This window comes from Eupeodes corollae, chromosome 3, assembly GCF_945859685.1.
Source record: "Eupeodes corollae chromosome 3, idEupCoro1.1, whole genome shotgun sequence".
NCBI classification, from domain to species: domain Eukaryota; kingdom Metazoa; phylum Arthropoda; class Insecta; order Diptera; family Syrphidae; genus Eupeodes; species Eupeodes corollae.
This window is the reverse complement of record NC_079149.1, coordinates 114,445,980-114,469,963: the sequence shown is the minus strand read 5'-3', so window position 1 is coordinate 114,469,963 and position 23,984 is coordinate 114,445,980. Positions and strand designations below refer to the sequence as shown.

Sequence of the window (23,984 nt, the reverse complement as noted above, 5' to 3'; positions counted from 1 at the left end):
TTAAGTTTTTAGAAAATAAAGAAAAAAAAAAAAAAAAAACAAAGAAAAATATGCATATTTATAGTGCGACAACATAAAGTACCGACTATCAAAAGTCTTTTGTACAGGGCCGGGTTCTAGGATGGGGCATAATTAATGTGACGCAGGCTCACGAAGAAGGAAAATTTCCAAATGTTTAAAGACAACATTTACGAAGAGCTTAAATTTTAAGAGTTTTTATTCGTCCAGACACTGTCTCACCGGCTTTTAATCAACTCTAAAAGTACATAAAACCATTTTAAATCCAGTTTATGAAGCTCTTGAAGCTTTAAACACAATGTTAAAGACATCACTCACCTCGGAGTAATCAATAATTCACAAAGATATCAAATTTAATACGAAATTAATTCAGAAACTCATTGCGGTCAAAATGTTCAATACGGATGCCATTGGCCACATAAATGCTCAATGGCGATAATTTCTGTTCAAGAAACAACGGGCAAACCTATGCCACTAGCCGGTCCTGTCTTTAAATGAAAGCTTTTTGCTCACACCAGAACTTATTCTCCCGGGTAAAATATCTCTTATCAGTCAAGAGGTTGATAGAAAAAGTATTAGTTTAGTTTTTAGTTAAGTTATAACCACGGTTGCCAACTGTTTTAAATTGAAATTGACCAATATTTTCTATGATGCTTCTTGAGATTATCATTTTACTAGTTATGAATTGTCTAAGTAGAGTTTTTCAATAAGATATTTCATTTTGGGTAACCCAATATTAAGACAGGTCTTGTTTGAATCTGTCTTTTTTTGACATATAGATTTTACCAGCAAAAACTTTGCCAATGGGACAGCACACGATCTAACAAAACATTGGAGTTTTCAAAAATTCAAAACTAAAATTTTGAAAGTGTTGCAGTTACAATTTTTGTGTTTATAAGAAAATGACAGCAGTATTTTTAGTAGAGATAATTACAATTGCTCTGAATTTTTGTGATTTAAAGCCTAAAGAAAGATAAGGTCTGTACAAACGCACATTCGACATAAGACCTTAAAAATGTAATTCGTAAAGTTATCGAGGACAAACAACTACAAACTTAAGGACTTTGTCGGTGAATTAACCAGGAATTTAATTTTAGTGAAATATTAACTGATTGTTGGCCAGTTATATTAATAGTACATTATATGTACTTTTTAGGTTTAATACCCTATTACATGCCATTTACATTATATGCAATTCTTTAAAATTTTGAGCGATTGTATTTAACGAAATATTTATCTTGTGCTTTTTAAAATAACTTAAATATTTGGTTATAAGTTCTTTTTTTTAAAGCTAACTTAAATTAATTTAAAACTGTTACTTTTCCCAAATTTCAGTTACACCATTGTCCAAGAAATGTACAGATTGGAGAAAACTGAAAAACCTTATTTTGAAAATTATTGATTCATTTTTTTTTTGCAAAAATCGTACTTTTTTAATCTTTGGACTATTGTAAATAATTAAAATATAATAAAAATAGGCTAGGATGTGGCCTACCGTTAGAAACTTGTACCTTGTATTTATTTTGGCAATAAGCTTCATTTAAAGAACTTCTTTAAATATGCTTTTTATATAATTTTTAAGTTGTTTTCAAAATTTTGGAGGCATTAAATAATTTGGTAGTATGTTGTATGATTTTTGTTAACATAGCTATTTTTTATAGTTATTAATTTTCCTCAATGTCAGTTAATTTTTTTAAAGATTTTTACCAAAAGTCAAAAAAATAATTTATATTGAATTTTTTAGAAGGTATTATCACTTTTGTTTCTGGAACTATTTTTTTTTAAATCCCTTCTTCTCATTTTTCATAAAGTGTTGTTAAAAAGTAAACATATTTCATAAAAATCAACCTTAATTCAGTTAATAATCATTTTTCTAATTTAGCCAATACTTGAAAAATACATAATAATGACAGTTTTTGTCAAATATTTAACATTTGAGTTTTAATCAGAAATTTAAGAAAATTGATTATTACATACTCGAATGTGGCAGCACTGGCTTCTATAACCCAACAACTATCGACTAATTCACTAATACACTTAAAAACTATGAGAATAAGATAACTTTATTATTTCTCGTCGTCGTAGGTATATTTTAAATACCTGACCTGACCGAATTTCGAAATATAGTGGAAAAGCGTTTCTTGAGGCCAACGACATCTTTAATTTTATTTATTTTTTTTCTCTTTTTTGAGATAAAATTATATATTTTTAAAATAAAATGTCAACAAAACGTGTAAACTTTTCAAATAAAATAAAATGCTAAACCATAAGAGAAAAAAGGAAGAAGATAGAAATATACAAAAAACGAGAATAGAAATAAAAGAGAGAAAACGACATGAAAGAGAACTAAATATACCTAAAGCAAGTGAGAATTAATTAAACAATCTTTACCCTTTCATTAGTATGTGCATTTAACAATAACTTATTATTATACATATATTATTTTGTTCCTTATAAATTGTGTACACCCAAAGAAGGTGAACGAAAATTAAGAAAGACAAAATCAAGTTTTTAATCGTTAAATTTATTTCAGTTTTTGAGAAAAATAAACAAAACATTTATATATTGAACACAAAAATGATGTTTAACTTTAAGGGATATTAAAAGGCATTTTCTTCTTATTGATTTAAACATTAACATAAATATAAATTCCAATAAAGTTATTAAAAAATAAGATTCAAAAAGAGACAGAATAATAAATTTGGATTTTTAAAGGTCTTTTTAGTTAACAAAATATGTATGTATATAAGTTTATAAATTTGTCCAGTAAATAGTCCTTGATGTTGATGTTTAATAAGAAATATTAGCACTGCTGACTAACTTAATCTTAGTTGATATAGTTATAAATTAATTAAATACACAAAAAAATCATGTTCATTCAACTTTATAAGAATTATTTTTGATGTTTCAAAATGTACATCAATTTGTATATCTTAATATAATAAAATGAGATATTTCCCGATTGTTTAAGTTACTAGAACTAAAAAACATTTTTATTATAAACATACATTTATTTTATATAATATAATTTTCTAAAAAATTAAAGACTCTTTCGATACTTTTACGGCGACTTGGTTTTGAACGCAAGGATACATTTTATACAAATTGTGTATGAAATATTTATCAATAAATTATAAAAGGTATTTTAGAAATTAAAAAAAAAACCTTTTTCAAGCTACTAAATTGTTAAATTATTAAGGTCTAATTATTAAAGGCTTACTTATTCAAAAAATTATAGTTACTGAGCCTGTGCTGGTCATATACAATTGTATGGTCAAAATTTTTTTTGTGTACTAAAGTCGTTGTTTTCTTTAAAATTTTTAACTTCCAATAGGAAGTTATTGCAACCGCTCCAATTTGTCTCTAGAATCTAAATTTAAAAAAAAATGTGAACAAATATTTGTCACTCAAAATATTTTACGAACCAAAAAGACATTAACTCCAGAGAAGAAGTATGTAATGAAAAATAAATTTTTTAACATCTAGTAGAATTTTGTGAAAAATTGAAATGACAGTTTAAAAAAAAAAAACTAAAAGTTGATAAAATATTTGTTAAAGTTTTTAGAAAAAATAGAACTAATATTAATAGAAAAAATACGGGACGACTTCAAAACTAATTTATTCTATGCAAAATTTTGCAATTGGAATATATTGTTGTTAAAGAAATCCAAATTTTTTTATACGAAATAAGAACTTTCAAAATATTGGTAAAAATTTGATTTCGACTAAAAATGTTGGGAACAAAAACAAATATTGAAATAAAATTCGTTTTATGATAGGCAAAATTTGTTGCTACAATTTACAAACTTTTTAACAAAAAACGAAAACCTTTGTTGGGATACCTCATTTTAACTTTTGAATGCAAGTCATTGGCATATTGTGAATACTAAAACTAAAAAATAAATACTTTTTTTTGGTTCGCATTTTTCTTTAAAATGACTTGAAAAGCTTTAAGTTTTGGTGAAAGATTCTACTGAAAAATACATACATAATTTGATTGTATTTTTGAAACTAGACAAACTTAAATTTTGTCCTTAGCAAATAATAGTCTGAGATCAAAGAACATCGCTCCAACGTTTTAGGTTGGAGGTTAAAGGAGAGATATACAAACAGGCAGACAGAATCAATTGGAGACCATTTTTTTTTAATTTTTTACATCATTATGTTGTTAAGTCTTTTAAAAGTCTACCGTGAAATTAGATTGGGAACCCAAAATGTATCCTGTACAGTGTTTTGCAAAAATATAGCATTTAAGAATCTATTTTAAAGTAAACTGCAAAAGGAAAATATAATTTACTATTGTTTTATAACTCTTTTTTAGTCTTTTGTTGATTATAGAATATTAGTTTCTTGTTGCATAAATATAATTGTACTTTTTTTTAAATGGGTATGGGATCTTTAAACCGATATTTTAACTAACACAAAAACTCTTTTTATTGCACTGCTTACAAAATGTTAAATATGAAATGGAATCTTTTCAGAGCTCAATCAATTATTGACTTTAACTTTCCAAAGCTTTTTAATTAGGTTACAAGCCAGGATATCTATAAAATTTATATTTTGAGATCAAAACTTCAAATTCCAACATTAACAACTAGCATGAATCGGGGATTATATTATAAAATAAGTTTTTTAAGAACAATCTTTATAAATAATTGTAATCTTTGGATGAAACACAAAAACTTCTCACTTTTTTCTTAGACTCTTTAAGCCGTTTTGAAATAGTTTTTTTTTTTTTTTAGTGAATTTAATTCATTCAAGAACTCAGAACTTTCATATAATTCGGATAAACATCAATTTTTGTGCACAATTCCGGAAAAATATATGTTTTTGTAAAGTATTGAAAGTCTTTGACCACTTGGCATTTATAATTATTGTTACCTTTTTAAAAACACTCGCTTTAAGAAACTAATAGTTTCTATAGTGAAAAAATGTACAATCTAACAAGAAATTAAGTCTGGAACATCGTTAACATCATTTCATTCACTATACATTTTTCTTTTTTTGTTCAATTTCTATACAAAAACAAACTTTTCTTACACAATCAATCAACCAGACAAAATTATAAAATAAAATATGTAGTTCATATACCTAATTATTTAAAAGTGAATTTCAATAGCGGAAGCATGTTATTAGTACACAATACAATAATATTTCATTATTGATCTTATATCATCGATAGTAAAACGTCTTACATAAAAAAAATATAAAAATATTTCCATGTGATCGTGCACAATATCTAATACATAAGTCACTTAGATCGATTTGTAAATTTTAGAAAAAAAAATAATTACAAAATATATCCAACCCTTAAGACTTTTTCTTTTTAATTAGTTATCCGAAAGAATTACTAACTACTTGATGTGTTGTAAGTCCGATTGACTTCAAAACAAAAACACTTCAAAACACCTAATTCGGTCAAATCAACCCCCTCTTATGAGTTAAATCTTATCATGATGGTTGTTGAAGCAACAAACTTATTTTTGATACCACCTGAAGTGTATATTTTTCAAAAACAAAAAAGATAATGCCATGTACTCAAGTGCATTATGAAGGTACCTATACAAATGCAGTTCAAAGTTTCGAAAAATCGTCAACTGTACCTAAGTACGTCAACTATCCATCCACTATATGTTTCATGCCAAAATTAAATTTTGAAATCGAATAGAACAAAAAAAAAAAAACAGAAAAAAAATAGCTTTTCAAATGCACAATCCTGCATTAGCATTAAACGATCTATCGAAAACATTAAAAAGCTTTAATGTCAAAATAAATAAACATTTTTAACTTGCAGCATTTTTGTCGATATTCTTAGACTTAGACATCACGTGAATTGCGCAATGTACATAAATATGTATACCTGTATATATCCTTCTGTATAGTTCTAGAAAAGATCAATTTTATTTATTTATTTTCTTAAGGTAAAGCTTTTTTATAAAATTAGATGGGCTTCTGAAAACTATACTAATTTCTAAAACTACAGCAAAATAGTGTTAAAAAAAATTAGCATACTTCTAGGTAAAAGCAAATTGTTTCCTAGAAATATGCTTTAAGAAAAATGAATACTTTTGATAAAAGCTTTCTTTTTTAAAGAAAAGTTGTTTGAATAACAGTTTTTATTTATGACTGACTTATTTCTCTGTATACAGAGGGTGAGCCATCTAAAGGTATGAACAAAGCAAAAACTTGAGCAACGTTAGGAAATAATGTAAACTCGGAAAACTCGCAGGTAATTACGAATTTCATCATAATCGGAAACTTTGCTGTTACCAAACGTTTCCTTTAAAAAATCAATTGTGGCTCGAACTGGGTGACTAATGAAGCGTTTTGTTGAAACCACAGCTACTGCAAATCATGGTTGTTAAGCTAACTTATAAAATAAGTGATCATGGCCTTATAGCGGTCACCATTGACTGTAAAGTTCTGGCTACCATCGTTCTTAAAAAAGTATGTACCAATTATTTCACCATCAATCACACCAAACAGTCAGCTTTTGAAGATGCATTTTTGTTTTAACCTACCCTTGAGGATAATGATCATTCCAAACGCGGACTGATTGTTTATTGACGTATTCATTCAACCAAAAATAAGCTTCATCGAACAAAACGAAATTCGCAAAATGCCTATTTCGAAAAGGACCAACATTTTCAAAATAAATTATATGTTCATTTTGAAATGTCAAACAGAACTAACAAAAAATCACCTTAAAGCCGACAAAATGATCTTCAGTGAAACATAGGTGTTGCCACCTTAAAATTATGCACGAACTTCTAAAAAAAAGACCCAGCTTGAAGAATATTGTTTTTAAAGGACAATCAAAAATGATTAAAATAAGAAAATATTTAATAGTTTTGTTATGGTTTTGTATTTTAAAAGTGTGTTTAAGTATATTTAGAAAATTATAAAATTTTAATTCAGCTCGTAGCTTGAACTTGAAGGTAAGTTAAAAGTTTAAAGAAAAATAGATTTTTTGTAGACCATCTGTTTTGTTCTGCTCATAGCATTTTTAAAATTATAATAAAGCAAGAAAAGCTACTTTAATTTGTTTACATAGCAATCAATATTCAAGCAAAATTAATTTTTATGTTTTTAAGCTTATGAAATAAAAATAAAAATATAAAAATTAAAATATCAACAATATGTGAAAAGCAACATTTAATTTTTAGCCAAAATCTAAATCAAACTTAACTCAACATTAAGAATATATTTCTAATATTTTCTAATAGGGTAAACTCTTGTCTTTGTGACACAGTTTTCAGCTTACCTTTAAGGTTCTTGTGGTGTGTTTTTGGTGCTTTTTTTGAACAACATATATTCGTTGGAAATTTCTTTTTTTATTTCGTGTGTTTGTAAACAAAATACAGCTGGGAGCAGAGATTATGTATGCCAATAATATTTTACTTTTAAAAAAGTTTTAGCATAAAAACACATGTTGAAGTCTTTTTTTGAAAACTTTGTTTTTGTCTTCAATGGAGGTAGGTACATTTATTTGATAATGTTCCGACTTCTCTGTTTATTTTAAAATAAAATTGGCATACCACCGTATCTGATAACGTATGCTTTTATTGTCTTTGTTTTTAAAGCATAACATGTGATATTTTAATGGATAAATTCCATTAAAATAATTCTTTTTTTTTTGTAAACATATTTTATAGAATTTAAAGCATTTAGTACAACTAAAAAAATACAACATTAAACAAAACAAATGAAAATATAAATACTCACTCGGCAAGATGAGCCTTGATATTATTTGGAGATTACCTGGAAAAATAATATAAAAACAAATATAAAATATGACTGAATTAATAAATTATTTAATATATGAATTCCATGAGTACATTGAAATTAAATTTTTCATAAAATCACATAGACCAATATTTATTAAATGAGTTGATTAAATGGAAAATGGTTAATTTTGGAATTTTATTAATTTGCATGATTTTTTGAGACAATTTTTATGTATAATAACCTGATACCGGAAACTAAAATGTTTAAATGCTATTTAAGAATTTTTAATCGTAAATGAACGAAAAAAAAGTTGTTTTTATGAAAACAAAAAATATCTTAGGGCACAATCGGCAAGCAGTTACCCTTTTCTAAAATCTTTTAACTATTAGCATAGATCATTCGTAAAAAAACGTCTATTTGAATCAAAAAAGTGGATAAGGCGATTCCGTCTCTCTCCCTTTCTGTCATCGCCGCAACAACCTAAACTCTTGCGTCTATTGTGTAAACAAACTTAATAAGTAAGGTTTTAAGCATAATCGCTTTAGGAGCTTTTTATTTTATTTTTTTAAGATAAAAATAACAGTACTTCTCATACAAATTTGATTGGTCAAAATATCAAATAATTTTCTTAAAACGGCCAGATAAATTTGTATGAAAGTTTGTTTCTTAATTTGGCTAATTTCGATATATAAAAAAAACTGAGATGTGACCCACACGGATACCTTCAAATACGTGCCCGTCTGTCGATTTTTTTTAAGACTTTAACAAATTATTAATATCAAAACCCGTGCTTTGTTGGAAAATCTATCAATAGTATAGTAGGATTTTACCCGAATAAAAAATCCGTATGAATACCACCGATAAAAGTTAAAGTGGAATCTTACTACGGATGGGTTTTTGACATTTATACGAGTCTCGAATGGATCTTATGTGATTTCGTTCTCAAATGTTGTTACGATTGATACTGCATTTGTATCTCTATGGCTGTGTTCGTTGAGTAGTAGTGCATTTGGAATCATGTGTTTTCCATTGGGGAAAAAATCAATCTGTTGCTGTTGATATTATTTAGTTTTGTTAATGCAAATGGTCCAACTGGGCTTATTTTGCAAGGGAAAACAATGGAAAAGATAATTACGTTTTGCTATGTTTCCACCAAAGGTTTATATTTAGTTTATCATTTTTTTAACATCACTTTCTAAAATTCAAATAGTGTTTCGATGTATCTTATGAAGTGAAAGTAAGATATTTTGATTCGTGTTAAACAATGAAGAACTGAATAGTACAGCACCATATAAGAATATGCTACCTACTCAATGTGCAATTTTTTTTTATTTGATTAAAACAAAAATATATTTTTTGTACACAAACATGCAAATAAACAGACCATAACGCATTATCTGTAAAATCAACTCCTCCACACAGGTTTTTCTTTACAAATTTGGATCGACTCCGATCGCCGACTGGAATCAAGGCGAATCAAGCTCATTTCAACTCGATTGAGGTATATAAGAAATTGAGGCGAGCTTCAAGCTCATTTCAACACCGCATGTTAATGTAGTTTACTAGTCTACGAACAAACCTCCCTCTTTTTTAGTTTTTATTTTATGTCAATTATTAAATCAACTCTTTTTTATAGAATATCAATTTACAGATGTTTTCTTACCATTTCTTCTTGAAAATTGTCCATTTTATTAGTTTTAGTTATTTTTTTGCTGAAGTTAATTTTAACTTATGATTTTCACAAAACTTTCTTCTATTTTTTTTTTAATTATTATTTTGACAGGTCTTCTTTCAGTTGGACCAATTCTTAAATACAAAAATCTGGGTACTGCCGATGGGTTTTTTTGTGAATGTTTTACTATTCTAATTTTAGAATGTCAAAAAACACGGGTAATATTGAAATCAATATCTTTTTTTATTCTCATAATACTTGTGTCGAAAACCATTTCTAATCAATTCTTTTTGTTTTTGTAGGTTTTTTGTGTTTTGTAAAAATAAGTCGACAATTGGAGTTTAATAAAAAATTAACAACAATATTTAGTATATTAATAAAATAAGTCTGATTTCGAGATCTGATTTTGTTGCCTGCATTTTTTCAAAGTTTTTACTTCTTATAGAAAAAAATACCAAATATGATTTTTCTAAGAACAACAAAATTTTGAATGCAATATTTTCAGCTATTTCTGAAATATTATAATTTAACATAAGTTTTTTAACAATTCTGCGCAGCATTTTTTGTAGATTCTTATTTTTTTTTATAAAAAAAGAGTGTAGGGATTTCTAAAAATGTTTGATGTGTTTATTTTTAAAACAAATTAATTCGCAATCGATATCTACACTTCTTCTCCAGATATGGACGAAGAAATTTTTGTATTCAGACCATACGGCCGTACGCACAATTGCTGATTTAGATTTTAAGAACCTTGAATAGTCAAAAAATTCCAAAATGTTTAATTCGACAAAATTGGACCGATTACAATAATTTATTGTAAGAAGTCAAACATATATTTTTGTATTGAAAATTTTCTCTGGAACTAATGAACTGGTTTGAATAAGCTTTTATCTTATGTAAATAATATTTCATCATCAAAAGTAGCAAAACATACATAAGAAAGGGCAACCGTAGAGACTTACAATTACAAATCTCAACCATTCCCTACGAGCCATGTCAGGGATGGACGGGACCTAAAGTTTTTATGCCGGATCAAAATTTGAGAAAGTACTTTTCATCATCACAAGAATTATTTAAGGAGGATTTTTCAACTCCTCGCAATAGGCAGTACCCGTAAAAAAACGTCTGCTCGCACAGATAACATTTGAAGCCGAGACCTTTGGCATAGCAGTTCCTTCGCAGTAACCATCACACTACAGTTTAAAAGCTTTAAACCACAGCTCCCAGTTGTCTTAGCGGTTCAAAACACGATTTAGAAATAATGTGGTCAAAAGTTCGATTGTGTCGTTTTTAGCTTTATTTTCGAAAATAAAGCTCCACAATTGGCAAGAAATTGTGATTCTTTATAAATGCATTGGTGTCTCGAGCAAGACATGCCACTTTTAAAATCACTAATTAAAAAGCCGATAAATTTTCATTTGAATTATATCTTTAATATGCCCCAACATTTTTCAAACGTAAAAATATTAAATTTGTTACTTTCCCCCTGTACATGAATAACATTGGGAATGCCTTTAAAAGTAATATTTTATTAAACCCTTGACATTGAGAGCACGAAGGCGGGTGGCGCCAAGAAAAGCATGCAATATACCAGAAAAGCGCTTCCAAAAACATAAATAAAACAGTCAGAAAATAACTTTTTAATTGGTTTTCAAATGCAAACAAGCTATAAAGAAAATAATTCCCCATCGTAAATACGAAATGCACACTTTTGATTCAACTTGAGTTGCTTCCTCGCACCATCAATCGATTCGAAATAAAAGGCAACCGAAAAGTGTAAAAGTAAAAATCATAAATTAAAATTGAAAGTATCTCATAAAATCAAAATCTTTTATACAAAAAAAGCGAAAGCTCCTTTTATCTCCCAGTGCCCTCAACAAGAAGTCTATATAAGGTTTAATATTTATTTCATTTGTAAATTTATTACTTCAACTCACTGAACACACATTTTATAAAGACAACTTCATCCTTCGAGCGAGCGATAAAAATATAAAAGCAAGAACATGATAAATCCCTCAAATTAGATTCAATCATAAACTTAATTCAATTTAACTTCCACACAACCAACTACGAAGAAGAACGACTCGAACGTCCCTTTCATCCAACATCCATCGTACGTCGTCGTCGTCGTTGGTTTTCATATAAATATAACATGGATTTATTCACTTAATGCCCGGATCCAGTTTATCAAATTTATAATCATCACTTACCTAACTCATCTTCAATAATATGACAACAAATCCATGTCACGCATCCGATCCAAAAAGGCTCTGAACTTTTGATGTGACAGAATCAGAATCATAGTCAGAGCCCCCGGGCGGCGGAGTAGAGTTAAACGGAATAAGTGGAAAATTAACACTCCACCATTCCGTACCGCGCTCATTTTAATATCTTATATTATCGAGAATAAAATAGAATGACGAGTTAAATGCCAAAGTTAAACGAATGACAATTTGTGACTTAATCTCTGAATAATTTGATGAAATAAGTAACTGACATATTTATGTCGAACAAGGCAGACAATCGGATGGATTAAGCTTGTTTGTTGATTGCTTTACAAGTGAGTGTCCAACAATTTATATTGACAATGTCTCGTTGTTGTATTGCTGTTGTGACCATAATCAGATGTTGTGAACTTTTATGTTTTGTATTTTTCTTTGTATGCCATTTTATGTCAAAAGAGAAAAAGGAAAACTTAAAGGGCCATTTATGTACTCGGGAATTTTTTTTAATACGTCATTCATAACTAAAGGTCAAATATTGACAGAAAGACAGAATATTGTTTTCCTAAAAGTTTTAGATACAATATTGAATACTTCTTTTAAAAGTATAGTGTCATTCAAGTTGGTAACGCTTGCATTTGATACCTGTCAAACGCAGCTGTCTTTTCAAGTGTAAAAATATTAGTTGAAATGTCTGCCATTTAGAATTGGCATTTGTCAAACTCAGCTGTCATTTGAAAGGGCATCATATTAATTCAATGTTTGCCATTTACAATAACAGAATTTTTACTTGACACCTGTCAAACTCAGCTGTTTGAAGTGTAATAATATAAGTTGAATGTTTGCTACAGGACGGGACACCAAGTAACAATAAAAACGAAAAATTACTAAATAGTGATTGAAATTTTTTTAAATTGTTAAAGTATGTATTCAATTTCATACAACTTTAACGATATTTCGAACCTCAACAGCAAGTTTATGCGATAAGTAATTTGTTCATGTAATTTTTATACTAAGTGTATATTTTTTATTACATTTTAATCTTAAGCCGGTTAAATTAAACAAAAAAGTAAGCATTTTTATTTTATCATCATTATTATTTTGTGCGAAGCTTTTAATATCAATGTGTTAAAAATTAAATAAAACAAAATTAAGTAAAAAAACATAAATCTTGTTGACATTTTAATCTTTTATTTATGATCATACATTTATACATGCGAGTATGTTTTGCACCAGATTATATTTATAAATGAATGGATTACAGAAAAGGTCAGATTTGTTGGTTTTTAATGAATAATTTTGTAAAAGATTTTAATGTAAACAAAAAAATAAAAATATCTATGCACCCATTTTAAAGCAGATTTTTAAAAACTCTTGTTATATCCAATTTATTGCTTTTTATTTATTTTATTTCATTGGATATCTAATAAATACCTAATACCCAATGATTGACATTAAATTTATATCTGATGTGATTGTGTAGATAAGTTTAAATCCGAATAAATGTTTGGGATAATAAATCTTAAACACTGTCATTTGACCATAAAAATAAGGAATTGGCAGTTTTTATGGACTTTGGAATGATGTGCAGAAAAAACATAAAGGACGGTTAAAACCCCAGAAAATATTGAAAGACTATTTTTTTAAACACTTTTTTAAAGAAACTTATGTTTAAATAAAATGCACGACTGGGTTGCAAGAACTTGCTCTTGTATGCAAAGAGTTTGTTTAAAAAAGTACCTACATATATAACATTTAATAACCTGTAAAATAAGTTTGTCTTCAAAGATATAAATGTTATTTGATTTGTCAAAAACGTGTGATTCATCCCAGGACACAACTCATCCTAGGATAACTCTTTCCGGACATACTTAACGAAAACAATTATTTATGTATTGAACTAGTTTGTTCAAACTTTGAACTTCAAAGCTTTTTCCTTTGGAAAGCTTTATTTTAGTTTCATATTAGAAGAACCAGGATGGAAAATAAAGTATCTGAAGATAAGAAAGAGAAAGAAAATGTATGTTTAAATTGTAAGGCTATCACCTATTGCGTGTGTAGTTAGGTAGGTGTCTAAAACGGATAAAGAATATTTCATTGGCATGCTCAGTTTTATGCAGATAACATAAAGACATGTTTATGATGATAATGAAGGATTTTATTGGTTTGTAGGAGGTACCTACTACAATCTAATCAAATTCCTTCTTTCCCAAAAGTTTTCAGCAAAAACATGGAGTTATTACGTCCAGTTCATTTTTTTCGTTCAAGTAAAAAAAAAACATACGAACAGGTACAAAAAATTGCTATTCATGTGTTGCTTACAGTCAAGCTCTTCTGCGTTTTGGACTTTAGTCATGAAGTGACGCGTAAGCAGTAGTTGTAGGGGTTGTTCGTAATACCTATATAGGTTAGGTATAATGTGTATATGAAAAAAAGTGAGCCTAATAGAAAATACATATATTCCAGATTTCTTTAATTTGTAGAAAAATTTATTCTTTTATATTTTATATAGGCAAAGGCAAGTAAAATATAACCTTTTTCTCTTAACGAATAATATTGTAAAATCAGAAATACAAAGGTACCAAGATAATACTTCTTGATAGACACTTTAAAATAAATGTTGATTAAAGATACCACATTCGTTAATCCGATGCAGTGGCGCTACACGGTAATTAATATGTACCAAATGTATTAATTTGAATACAAGATAGGAATGTAATTTAAGTTTTGTCAAAATAATACGCACTTTCGGGCTCATGAACAGTGAAATAGTTTAAAACAAAAAAACTCATTGAAGATTTCAAATTTTACCTGAAAAATAAGTTTTGCTTCAAAAATTTAAATGCCATTTTATGAATTAAAAAAAAAATCGTTAGAGCAGTTTTTTTTTTTAATTAATTTTGTATATATAAAATTTTTCAATTTTGCTCTAAAAATAGTTTTGGTTGTTTAGTGTTTGTAAATATACGTTCTACATTTGACTTTCCCACAAAAATGTTGAGCCGTTTTGAGATATAAAATTTTGAATTTTCAATATTTTTTTAAAAATCCAAACAATAAAAAATTGCACTATTGATAATCAAATATTGTTAAGGCAATATAAGAGCTAACTAAAAAAAAATTATTGACATCGGTTCATAAGTTGCTGAGAAAGTGGTGTGTCCTAACATTTTCTGCCATAAATAATTTTAAAGTTGCAATTTTTGTTAAGAAATCCGGTGCCATTTTGTCGAAAGCGCAATTTAAAAATTATTATCCAATGCAGTGAACTTTTAATATAAATAATTAATGCATCGTTCACGAGGCATGATAATTAGTGCTTAAGGCTGTTATGTCAGAGTTCTCTACCGCTGCCAGTGCCACATTTAGTTTTTTTTTTTCACGGGAACTACGACGAATTGATAAATCCTACAAGATTAATTCTTTTATGAATGCGTTTCCAAATTAGCCATTCGGATTCGGCTTAAAACTGTAGGTCCCCCTATCCCTAACAGAATTACTCGCACAGGAGAATGGTTGAGAGTTGTAAGTCCTTAGGCTCTAGTTCTCAGTGGACTTTTGCGCCGCCCAATTTATTTATGTATGTACCTGAAAAGTTGTTAAACATCAAAAATTAAACCAAATATGCTTGACACACTATCACAGTCTTATACTATCATAAATGTAATACAGATTAACGTCACACTTTTGTGACAAATTTATACCATAAATATTATTATCATTTTTCTAAGAAACATATAAGTAATAAAAAAAAACTTCTTGAGACGGTTTGGAAAAAAAAAAACAATTTTATCAAAAACTAAATTCATAAAGTGTCTGTTTTCCTAAAAGATAATAAATTGTTTATTCATACATAGATACAAATTGCTTAATTGATTTAAATCAATTATTCGTTGTGGTTAAAATAATTAAATTTGAACATAATTTTAGACCAATCTTAAAGTTTACTGTACAAAAAAAAAAGAATAAACGTACATTTTTCGTTTAACGCCATACGTTTTTTTTTGTAATTTTTTTCTTAAACAAAAAAAAACAGAACAAATGTTATAGATAGAACTTTAAAAGGCACTTAACTATTGTTTACCAATTCGCGTTTATATGTGAATACTCTTTTTATACTGATAATAAACGATTAAATAAACAAAACTTCAAAAAAGGAGATACGATAATTTATTGCGGTTCCTGTGTTTTAACGTACCAGTACCTAGGTTTTCATCTGATAAAAAAAAAAAATGTTAAAAGTAATTTAATATGTCATAGGTACTTATCATATTTTTATCTTATTTATGTTTTTTTTTCACGGGAACCTAAAGTATTCGCAAAATGATTTCAAATATTATGTAGGTAAAACAGTCGTGTTGAAAAAATTAAAGGCGAAAGTAATAAATTGTTTTTGAAAACCGCATATTCTCTCCTCTTTTTATTTATTCTTTTTAATCGGATATTCACTTTAATCGGATATAAGTAACGTTTTAAAAAATGTATCCGAATATTATTTTTTAATTGAAACTTTTAAAATGCTTTATTTTCAAAATTTACCATTTCTTAAGAGTCAAATTCTGAAACTGAAACTGAAACATTCCATTTACCTAGCAATACATTTTTTTGGCACAGAAAAAGCTTATTTTTTTGTGTTGTTGTTGAACAAATCAACAATCTCAAGTGGACTCTTTCAAGTGCCGGTTTTTTCTAACGTTAAATCATGTTTTTCACTGATTTTTTGTTTATTCTACAATATATAAATTATTTTATTTCTCTTTTTTTTGTATGCTTTTTGTTGTTGAAATATTTTTTAAAAGCTTATCAACAAAAATCAAAGAAAAAAAAAAGTAAAAATTCAAAAAAAAAAGCATAAATAGACAAGCGCGTGTCATTAAATGGACATTCAAAAGAAATTATTTCGAACGATGATCTTTGGAACGAAATATTTCATCAAGATTTATAAAAAAAAAAACGTGTATCACTTTTCTTTCAGGGACTACCTCGGTATTTAATTTTTTGAAAACAAAAATTAAGCCATACAAAATGTCTTAAAATATAATTTTAACGGTCAACGTGTTGGCAAAAAAATGTGTTTAATCGACTTAAGATGTAGGGTGCTCCAAAATAGAGATGAAAACAAAAATAGGGTAAATCGAAATGAAGAACAATGTATGTAATTTCATTTATGATAAGTATTTTGGAAATTTAGGAAAGTGCTCAAATCAACAACTGAAACACTCGGATAAAGTTTGGCCTGAATCTCTTATCGAAAATGCGTGCTTTGGTATAAATGAATCTATTTTTTATTGGGTTAAAAATTAGCTTTCGGACCGTTCAATTCAAGTAGTATTGGACGGGCTTAAACCTGATTGCCACAATATAAACACTGGTGTGCCCCAGGGCTTCGTTTTGTCTCCGACGCTCTTCCCAATTTTTAAATGATCTTTTGTCTGACACTTAAAATTATTTCGCTGATACCTCAGCTTTTTAGATTCTCATCCTTGTTCTTCGGATGTAGATCACCAATTACAGCATATGATAAGCTCATTAAATTCTGATCTTGACAGTATTGGAATGTGGAATCAAAAACCGTGTAGAATTTAATGTTTCGAAAATTCAATGTTGTCTTCTGTCGAAAAGCGTAACCCTTCCCCTAAAGCCACTATTCATGAGTGGGACTTGCATCGAGGAGACTGAAAAGCTATCAGTCCTAGGTATGTTCATTACAAATCACTTATTGTGGAATGATCACATATTTGACTTCGCTAAAAATGCTGCTTGGTGTTTAGGTTTTCTCTGACGATGTTTTTTTTACCCTTCTGATCTGGCTATAATTTACGAAGCCTATGTGTTCCCAAAACTGGAGTACGATTCCCATATCTGGGCAGCTGATCTTATAACCCACTTGAGTCTTTTGAACAGAATTCAAAAGAGGGCTTTAAAAATGATAGGTGACCGATTGTCTAACTGGAACTCTTGTGTCTCTCGAATACCGTAGTCGTAAGGTTTTATTTCTGTCAGTATTTTATCGCTACTTCCATAAGCAATGCTCTAATGTAAAAGCCAATTGCATTAATCCCCTCAAAGAATTCAACCTTAAAATTAATAAATTGAGTGGCTCAACAGTCTCTTTAGAACTAGGGCCTAGTGACTTACAAATCTTAACCATTCCTCTCTGCGAGTAATGTTGTCAGGGATGAAGGGAATTTGAAAAGCACTTTTCATGACAAGACTTACTCTTGGATGATTTGTTTTCGCAAGAAGCAGTACCCGTGAAAAATTTTGTAGCATGACAGTCCTACGCATTAATCATTGCGCCACAGATACTACTTTTCAGGTACAACGTGTAAAAATAAGGAGTTAATGGAGTTATTATTATTATATTATAAATTAAATTTTTGGAATAGATCATAAATAGCAGATCTGAGTATATCAAGTATGTGATACTATATCTTTAAAAAATGTTGGGTTATCTCAATATACATTATTAGTGAATTTCACAATTTAAAACTAAACTCAAAGTTTATTTTGTATACCCTTTAATGTACTGGACTGCAAGTAATTAATAAAACAATTGACAAAACGTTTTGACATAAAATAATTTATTAAAAGCTATTTTTTTCTGTGGAGGTATTGAAGACGTTATATCAAATCTTTTCATGTTTTTCCAATGAGAGGTTCCATTTTAGAAAACGAGTGTTTAAAAAGAAATCAATGAAAATTTATGTTTAATGTTAGAAAAACGATATGTTTTTAAAAGTCTTTAATTAATTCTGGAGCATTGGCATAAATCTTTCATTTACTTCATTTATTTATTTCATTTACTTCAAGTCTAAAGGTGCTAGATCAACACAGATTTCGGAGAAAAATGGTGATCAACTTTTCTTCCAGGAATAACATGGTGAGGAAAATTTTCTTGCAACATTTCAATTGTTTCGTTGCATGTGAGGAAGGAAACGCAGTACTTCAAAAAAGGTTTTTCAACAAACACTTTGAATATTTTCGGACCGTCAAATTCCACAATTCTGACCTTTAAAGTTACCTTTGAGTAAAAAAAAAAAAGACTTCGTCACTGCTAGTTTTTTGATGAAAATCTGTATCGTTTTGATGCAAATACACGACGTTACTGGTGATCGACTGGCTTGAGTACTTGTGTCAAATGAACTTCAAAAGCCTTCAGATATAAGGCCGAAATAAGTTGTGATATAGAATACGGTGTACCCTAATTCCAAAGATCGACGAGAAATCGACAAATCAGGGTTTTGTCCAAGGTTTCAGAAACAATATTTTCAGTTTTCGTGAGTAACGCACACAGTGTTGATGAATCACATCACTAACTTACTTATACCTACCCCAACTGGGCCAAACTTGTCCACCAGTTTCACTTATGTGGGTCGAGAAAATTCTTCAGGATCCCACAGCCTTTGATACTTTAGTTTAGTTCAACATTTGTATAGTAAATTTAAGTATTTTCAATGCGTCATTAATCACTTTTTTAGTTGTCAAATCTCAAACAATGATAGCTCCAAAATTGACAGCTGCCCAAATACCGGACTGTTGAATTTTCTTATTGCAGGAGCATGTTTGCTCTAAAAAACAATTAATTTAGATTCTAGGGACCAGCGAATACTGAGAAGTGTCAGATTAAAATTCTAAAATCGGAACCATTACAAAAAAATCCAAATCAAAACTATGACAATATAACCAAAATATAACAGACCTGGTAATGTATCACAGTAATACTTGACAGCTAAGTAAAATGACAAACTTTAAGTGACGCGATCTGAAAATATTAAACAGTGACTTAGAAACATTAAGGAAAGGGACAGCATGTGGAAGTTACTGTGATAGTTTACCAAAAGATCTCTTACAATTTTATAAATTATAAGATATTCCAAAACAATTCCACATTTTTCAGCAGCCATTTTACACATACACAGTTTGTTTAAAGAGTATTGATATTTTTTTACTCATTTAACTCTCAAATTTAAATAATCATTGTCGATACTTAAAAAACCTACACAAATGTTTTTTGATATATCATAAGGGCACGATTTTTCTTATGAAGACAAAACTTGATTCCTATCCAATTTTATTTTCAATAAATGAGTCAAATAATATCTTAAGTCTCCATTGTACAGCCTTAAAACTTTTCCAGAAAATTAAATAACCTAAAATGAACTTTGTACTTTTAGCTGAATATAAAGTCCAATAACAAATCAACTATTGAATTTCGTACGTACAAAAAATTAAAAAAAAAAACAATAAACAATGTTTGACAAATAAGCAAAACAAAAAATTAAAACAAAAAAAATCGATTTCAATCTCATAAATTTTCAAAATTACCGGTAGCAGTAGTACAAAGAAATGGTAGCGGCATCGTATTTAAGAAAAGAAAAAACAAATATATAAAGATTGAGTTATTTCGACAGAAATTGGCAACTATAAAAAAAGATTTAAAAAAACAACACCACAGTGGCAGACTAGAATGTAGGTATTTAATTTATTTGGAACTCGTGTTTTCATCTCATAATTCATAGTTAATAGGCAACAAAAAAATATATAAGAAGAAGAAAAAAAGTACTGACGGACAATTTATTTATTTATTTTTAATTTTAAACAAACCAATAACACTTGTTCAGGTGTGAATAGCATTTTCTTAGAAAAGAAGTCTAATACACCTTCCTTTTTTATAAAAGAAGAAGAATCGGAAGTTACCGTTTAACGTTAACTTAAATGAAGTGAAAGAATGGTTGTTATTGAGTTTGAAATTGATTTATTGCCAAATATATATTTTCAAAAAGAATTATGTAGTATTTCTTTCAGGTCTTTTTTTTAAAAGAAGAGAGAAGAAAGTTAATTCAATGGAAAATAAGTAAAAAAAAAACAGTATTGAGATGAATTGGAAATGTTTTGTGAACAATGCTAAACCAACCGTATTTTTTTTATATACAATACTTTATTTATCCCTAATACTTTAATAGCATTTGAAATAATAGGGTGGTTATTGAAATAATAAAACGACAATCATTTTTTTCTTTTGTTTTTATTTTCACTTTAGTTATAAATATATTGAATAATTGTTGCTTTTTTGGTGATAATAGAAAGACACTTATTTAATATAATTGTTTTTTTTGTTTTGTTTTTTTGCATTCGTTAAATAAGTATCAGGTGAAGATTTCATTTGTTTACTTTAATATCAATACAGAAGAACAAACAGCCGCAAAGGTTTTTGTATTTAGGAATAAACTTTTGGAAATTAAATTTGAACTTTTAAAATATTTAATATTTTTTTCTAATTTTCGTGATGGTTCCGTTTTGTGAGTAGTTAGACGGTTTTAGACATATGCTTGTCAAAATCATACAAATCACATTAAGAGCTTGCCTTATCTTTAAAGATCAAGGGAATTGATCGTTTTTAGATTGAGAGATAGAAAATAAAACATTTTTTCTCTTTAATACAAAATTTGAAATTTCAGTAGAAAAATTAAGATTTTTAAAACTTTTTCCAGTTGTACAAGTTGGAATCTTATATACGTCTTTTACTTTTATTACATACAAGGGAAAAAATGTTTATAAAAATGAAGCAATTTTTATAATTCAGCTATTCAATCATTCAAAAAACACGGCTTATGTTAAAACCTTCTTAAAGGCATAATTTACTTTTAAATGAAATGACACTTCACACATTTCTTACAATAAATTTCGAAATTTTAGGTCGGAACATACAATACTCGTATACATAGGTCTTTTTAAAATTTTACTATTATGTTAATTCAATTCAAAAATATAACCAGAATTTATCATACAAATTTTCTCGATTTCAATGTCAAAACTCATCCTGAAAAGGATTGACCAACAAGATTTAAACATAAAACAGCTAAGCGAAGAAGTCGCTCTTAAAAAACAATGATGGACAGAACACTCAAAATCGCAACATGGAATGCAAACGGTCTCTTACAGCATGTATCAGAACTAAATATCTTTTTAGACATAGAGCATATAGACATTTGTTTGGTGTCCGAAACCCACCTCGCTATTGAACAAAATCTTGATAATAAATTACCAAACTATACATGTTATCACGCTCCGCACCCAGCTGACAAAGCTAGGGGAGGATCAGCAATACTTATAAAAAAGTGCTTAACACACTTTGAAGAACCAAAGTTTACTAAAGAAAACAAACGCATGCCTTAAACTAAGATATGTGCCACATCATTGGAAAATTGCGGAAGTCATTGTTATACCTAAACAAGGAAAGCCACCAACAGAAGTTACATCTTACAGACCAATATCGCTTATACCAATCATGGCAAAAGTTTTTGAAAAACTGCTACTTAAAAGGCTTAACAAAATAATTGAAGAAAGAAGACTAATTCCGACCATCAGTTTGGATTTAGAAATAAACATTCCACGATAGACCAGTGCATCGAATTACGGATGTTGTGGAAAAGGCACTTGAAGAAAAACAAGTATGCTCGTCTGTATTCTTAGATGTTGCTCAAGCTTTTGACAAGGTTTGGCACTTGGGACTTGAGTACAAACTGCATAGGGACTTCCCCAGGCAGTACTACGAAATACTGAAATCCTACATTACGAACCGACTCTTTAGAGTACGGTACGACCAAAATTACTCGGAACTTAAGAAAATTGAAGCCGGTGTACCACAATGAAGTGTCCTAGGACCAACCCTGTATCTGTTATATACAAGGGATATTCCAGTGGACATCAACGCTATCATGGCCAGATAAATCCGTTACGAAGGCTACACAAAAATTGCAAAATGCAGTCGATAAAGTTAGTGATTGGACGCACAAATGGCGTATCAAATTAAACGAAACAAAATCGACGCATATAAACTTTACAAACAAAAACATAAACAATGTTCCAATTTGTATAAACAGTACAGAAGTACCTTACTCCAATACCGCCAAATACCTTGGAATGAATTTGGATGCAAAGCTTAAATGGAAAGAACACATCAAAAAGAAAAGAGAAGAACTAAACTTGAAGTACAGAAAATGTACTGGTTAATAGGAAAGAACTCTGACCTATCTATCCAGAACAAACTAATGTTATATAAGCAAGTATTGAAACCCGTTTGGACATATGGCATCCAACTATGGGGCTGTACAAAGAAAACAAATGCTGAACCCATCCAAAAATTCCAAAGCAAGGTCCTTCGTGGAATAATAAATGCCCCTTGGTATATAAGAAATAGCGATCTACATCGTGACCTTCAAATTGAAATGGTTACAGAAGTGGTTAAGAAACACGCTGTATCACACAATAAGCGGCTGCAAAGTCATACTAACTCTGAAATGGAGACCGTATTAAATGTTCGGAGATTAAGAAGAACCAAGCCTCATGAGCTGATGGGCTAAAAGCTACGGGAAAGTGTTATAACCTTAAACTTCCCCCAATGCGATTTTAAAAATTAAGAAATAAAAATCATTTGTCGATCTTTCATAGATTGGTCCTGATTCACCGGTGGTTTTAGTGCGGTAAAAGTCCCACACTACTCGGTACCGATTCTTACCGAGTGTCTTTTGAAGATTTCCATCGGATATAAAAAAAAAAAAAAAAAAAAAAAAAATGTCAAAACTTGGAGAATAGAATTGTTAAAATTCGATTTCTCTATCGCATACAGGATGGACAAAATACAATACTTATTTGACTTCTAAGGGTGCAATGTTTTTCAAACAATTCTCTCACTTCAATTAAACCTTGAGCTCAATTTAAGACGACATTTTAAGTATGTGTATATATTCCTTCTGAAGTCGCACATCAAGAATGTAAAACACTGAACTCTGAATTTCTCTTTCTCTTTTTATAATCAAAACTTTAAGATTTTTTTTCTTGAATAATGTTTTAAAAAAAAAATGAATGTGTTTAAACTTGAAACATATTAAAAGCAGTCATAACGCTTTTAGTGGGCACAATTTTAAATGATTGAAATATATCACATGTGGAATACTACCGCAGACAAAACAAAAATTTCAGCACTTTATTATTTTCCACTTGGTTAAAATTAAGGCTAACTACAGAAGATTGCAAGGTCTTCAATATTTTTAAACCTGACCATAACGCCAAAACCTTAAACTGACATAAGGCCCAAAATTGGTAACAAAACCCAAAATCACAATAGCCAAAAAAAAAGGGAGTATGTCTTATATCGAAAACAATATTTTCTGTGAAATAAAAAAATTTTAGGACAATATTTTGAATTTTTGAAAATTTGATTCGCAAAATTTTTACCAACTTTAATGTAATGTTTTTTTTTGTTTAGGTTTTTATTTTTTGTAAAAAAAACTGTCAATAAGATTTTTTTCAACATTTTACCAGATGTTAGAAATGTTATT

The 23,984-nt window shown here is 28.7% G+C and overlaps 1 protein-coding gene across 9 annotated transcripts in view; it reads right to left on the bottom strand.

Moving 5' to 3' along the window:
* Positions 1 to 23,984, bottom strand: part of LOC129951491 (GTPase-activating protein skywalker) — a 130,642-nt gene that overhangs the window by 56,191 nt on the left and 50,467 nt on the right. For 6 of the 9 annotated variants that reach the window (XM_056063660.1, XM_056063659.1, XM_056063668.1 and 3 more), the window contains one exon: positions 7,744 to 7,779. The exons of the other annotated variants lie outside the window; for them this stretch is intronic. In XM_056063660.1, coding sequence (XP_055919635.1) covers positions 7,744 to 7,779 — 36 coding nt within the window. The remainder of the gene's footprint in view (positions 1 to 7,743; positions 7,780 to 23,984) is intronic. 9 annotated transcript variants of the gene reach the window in all.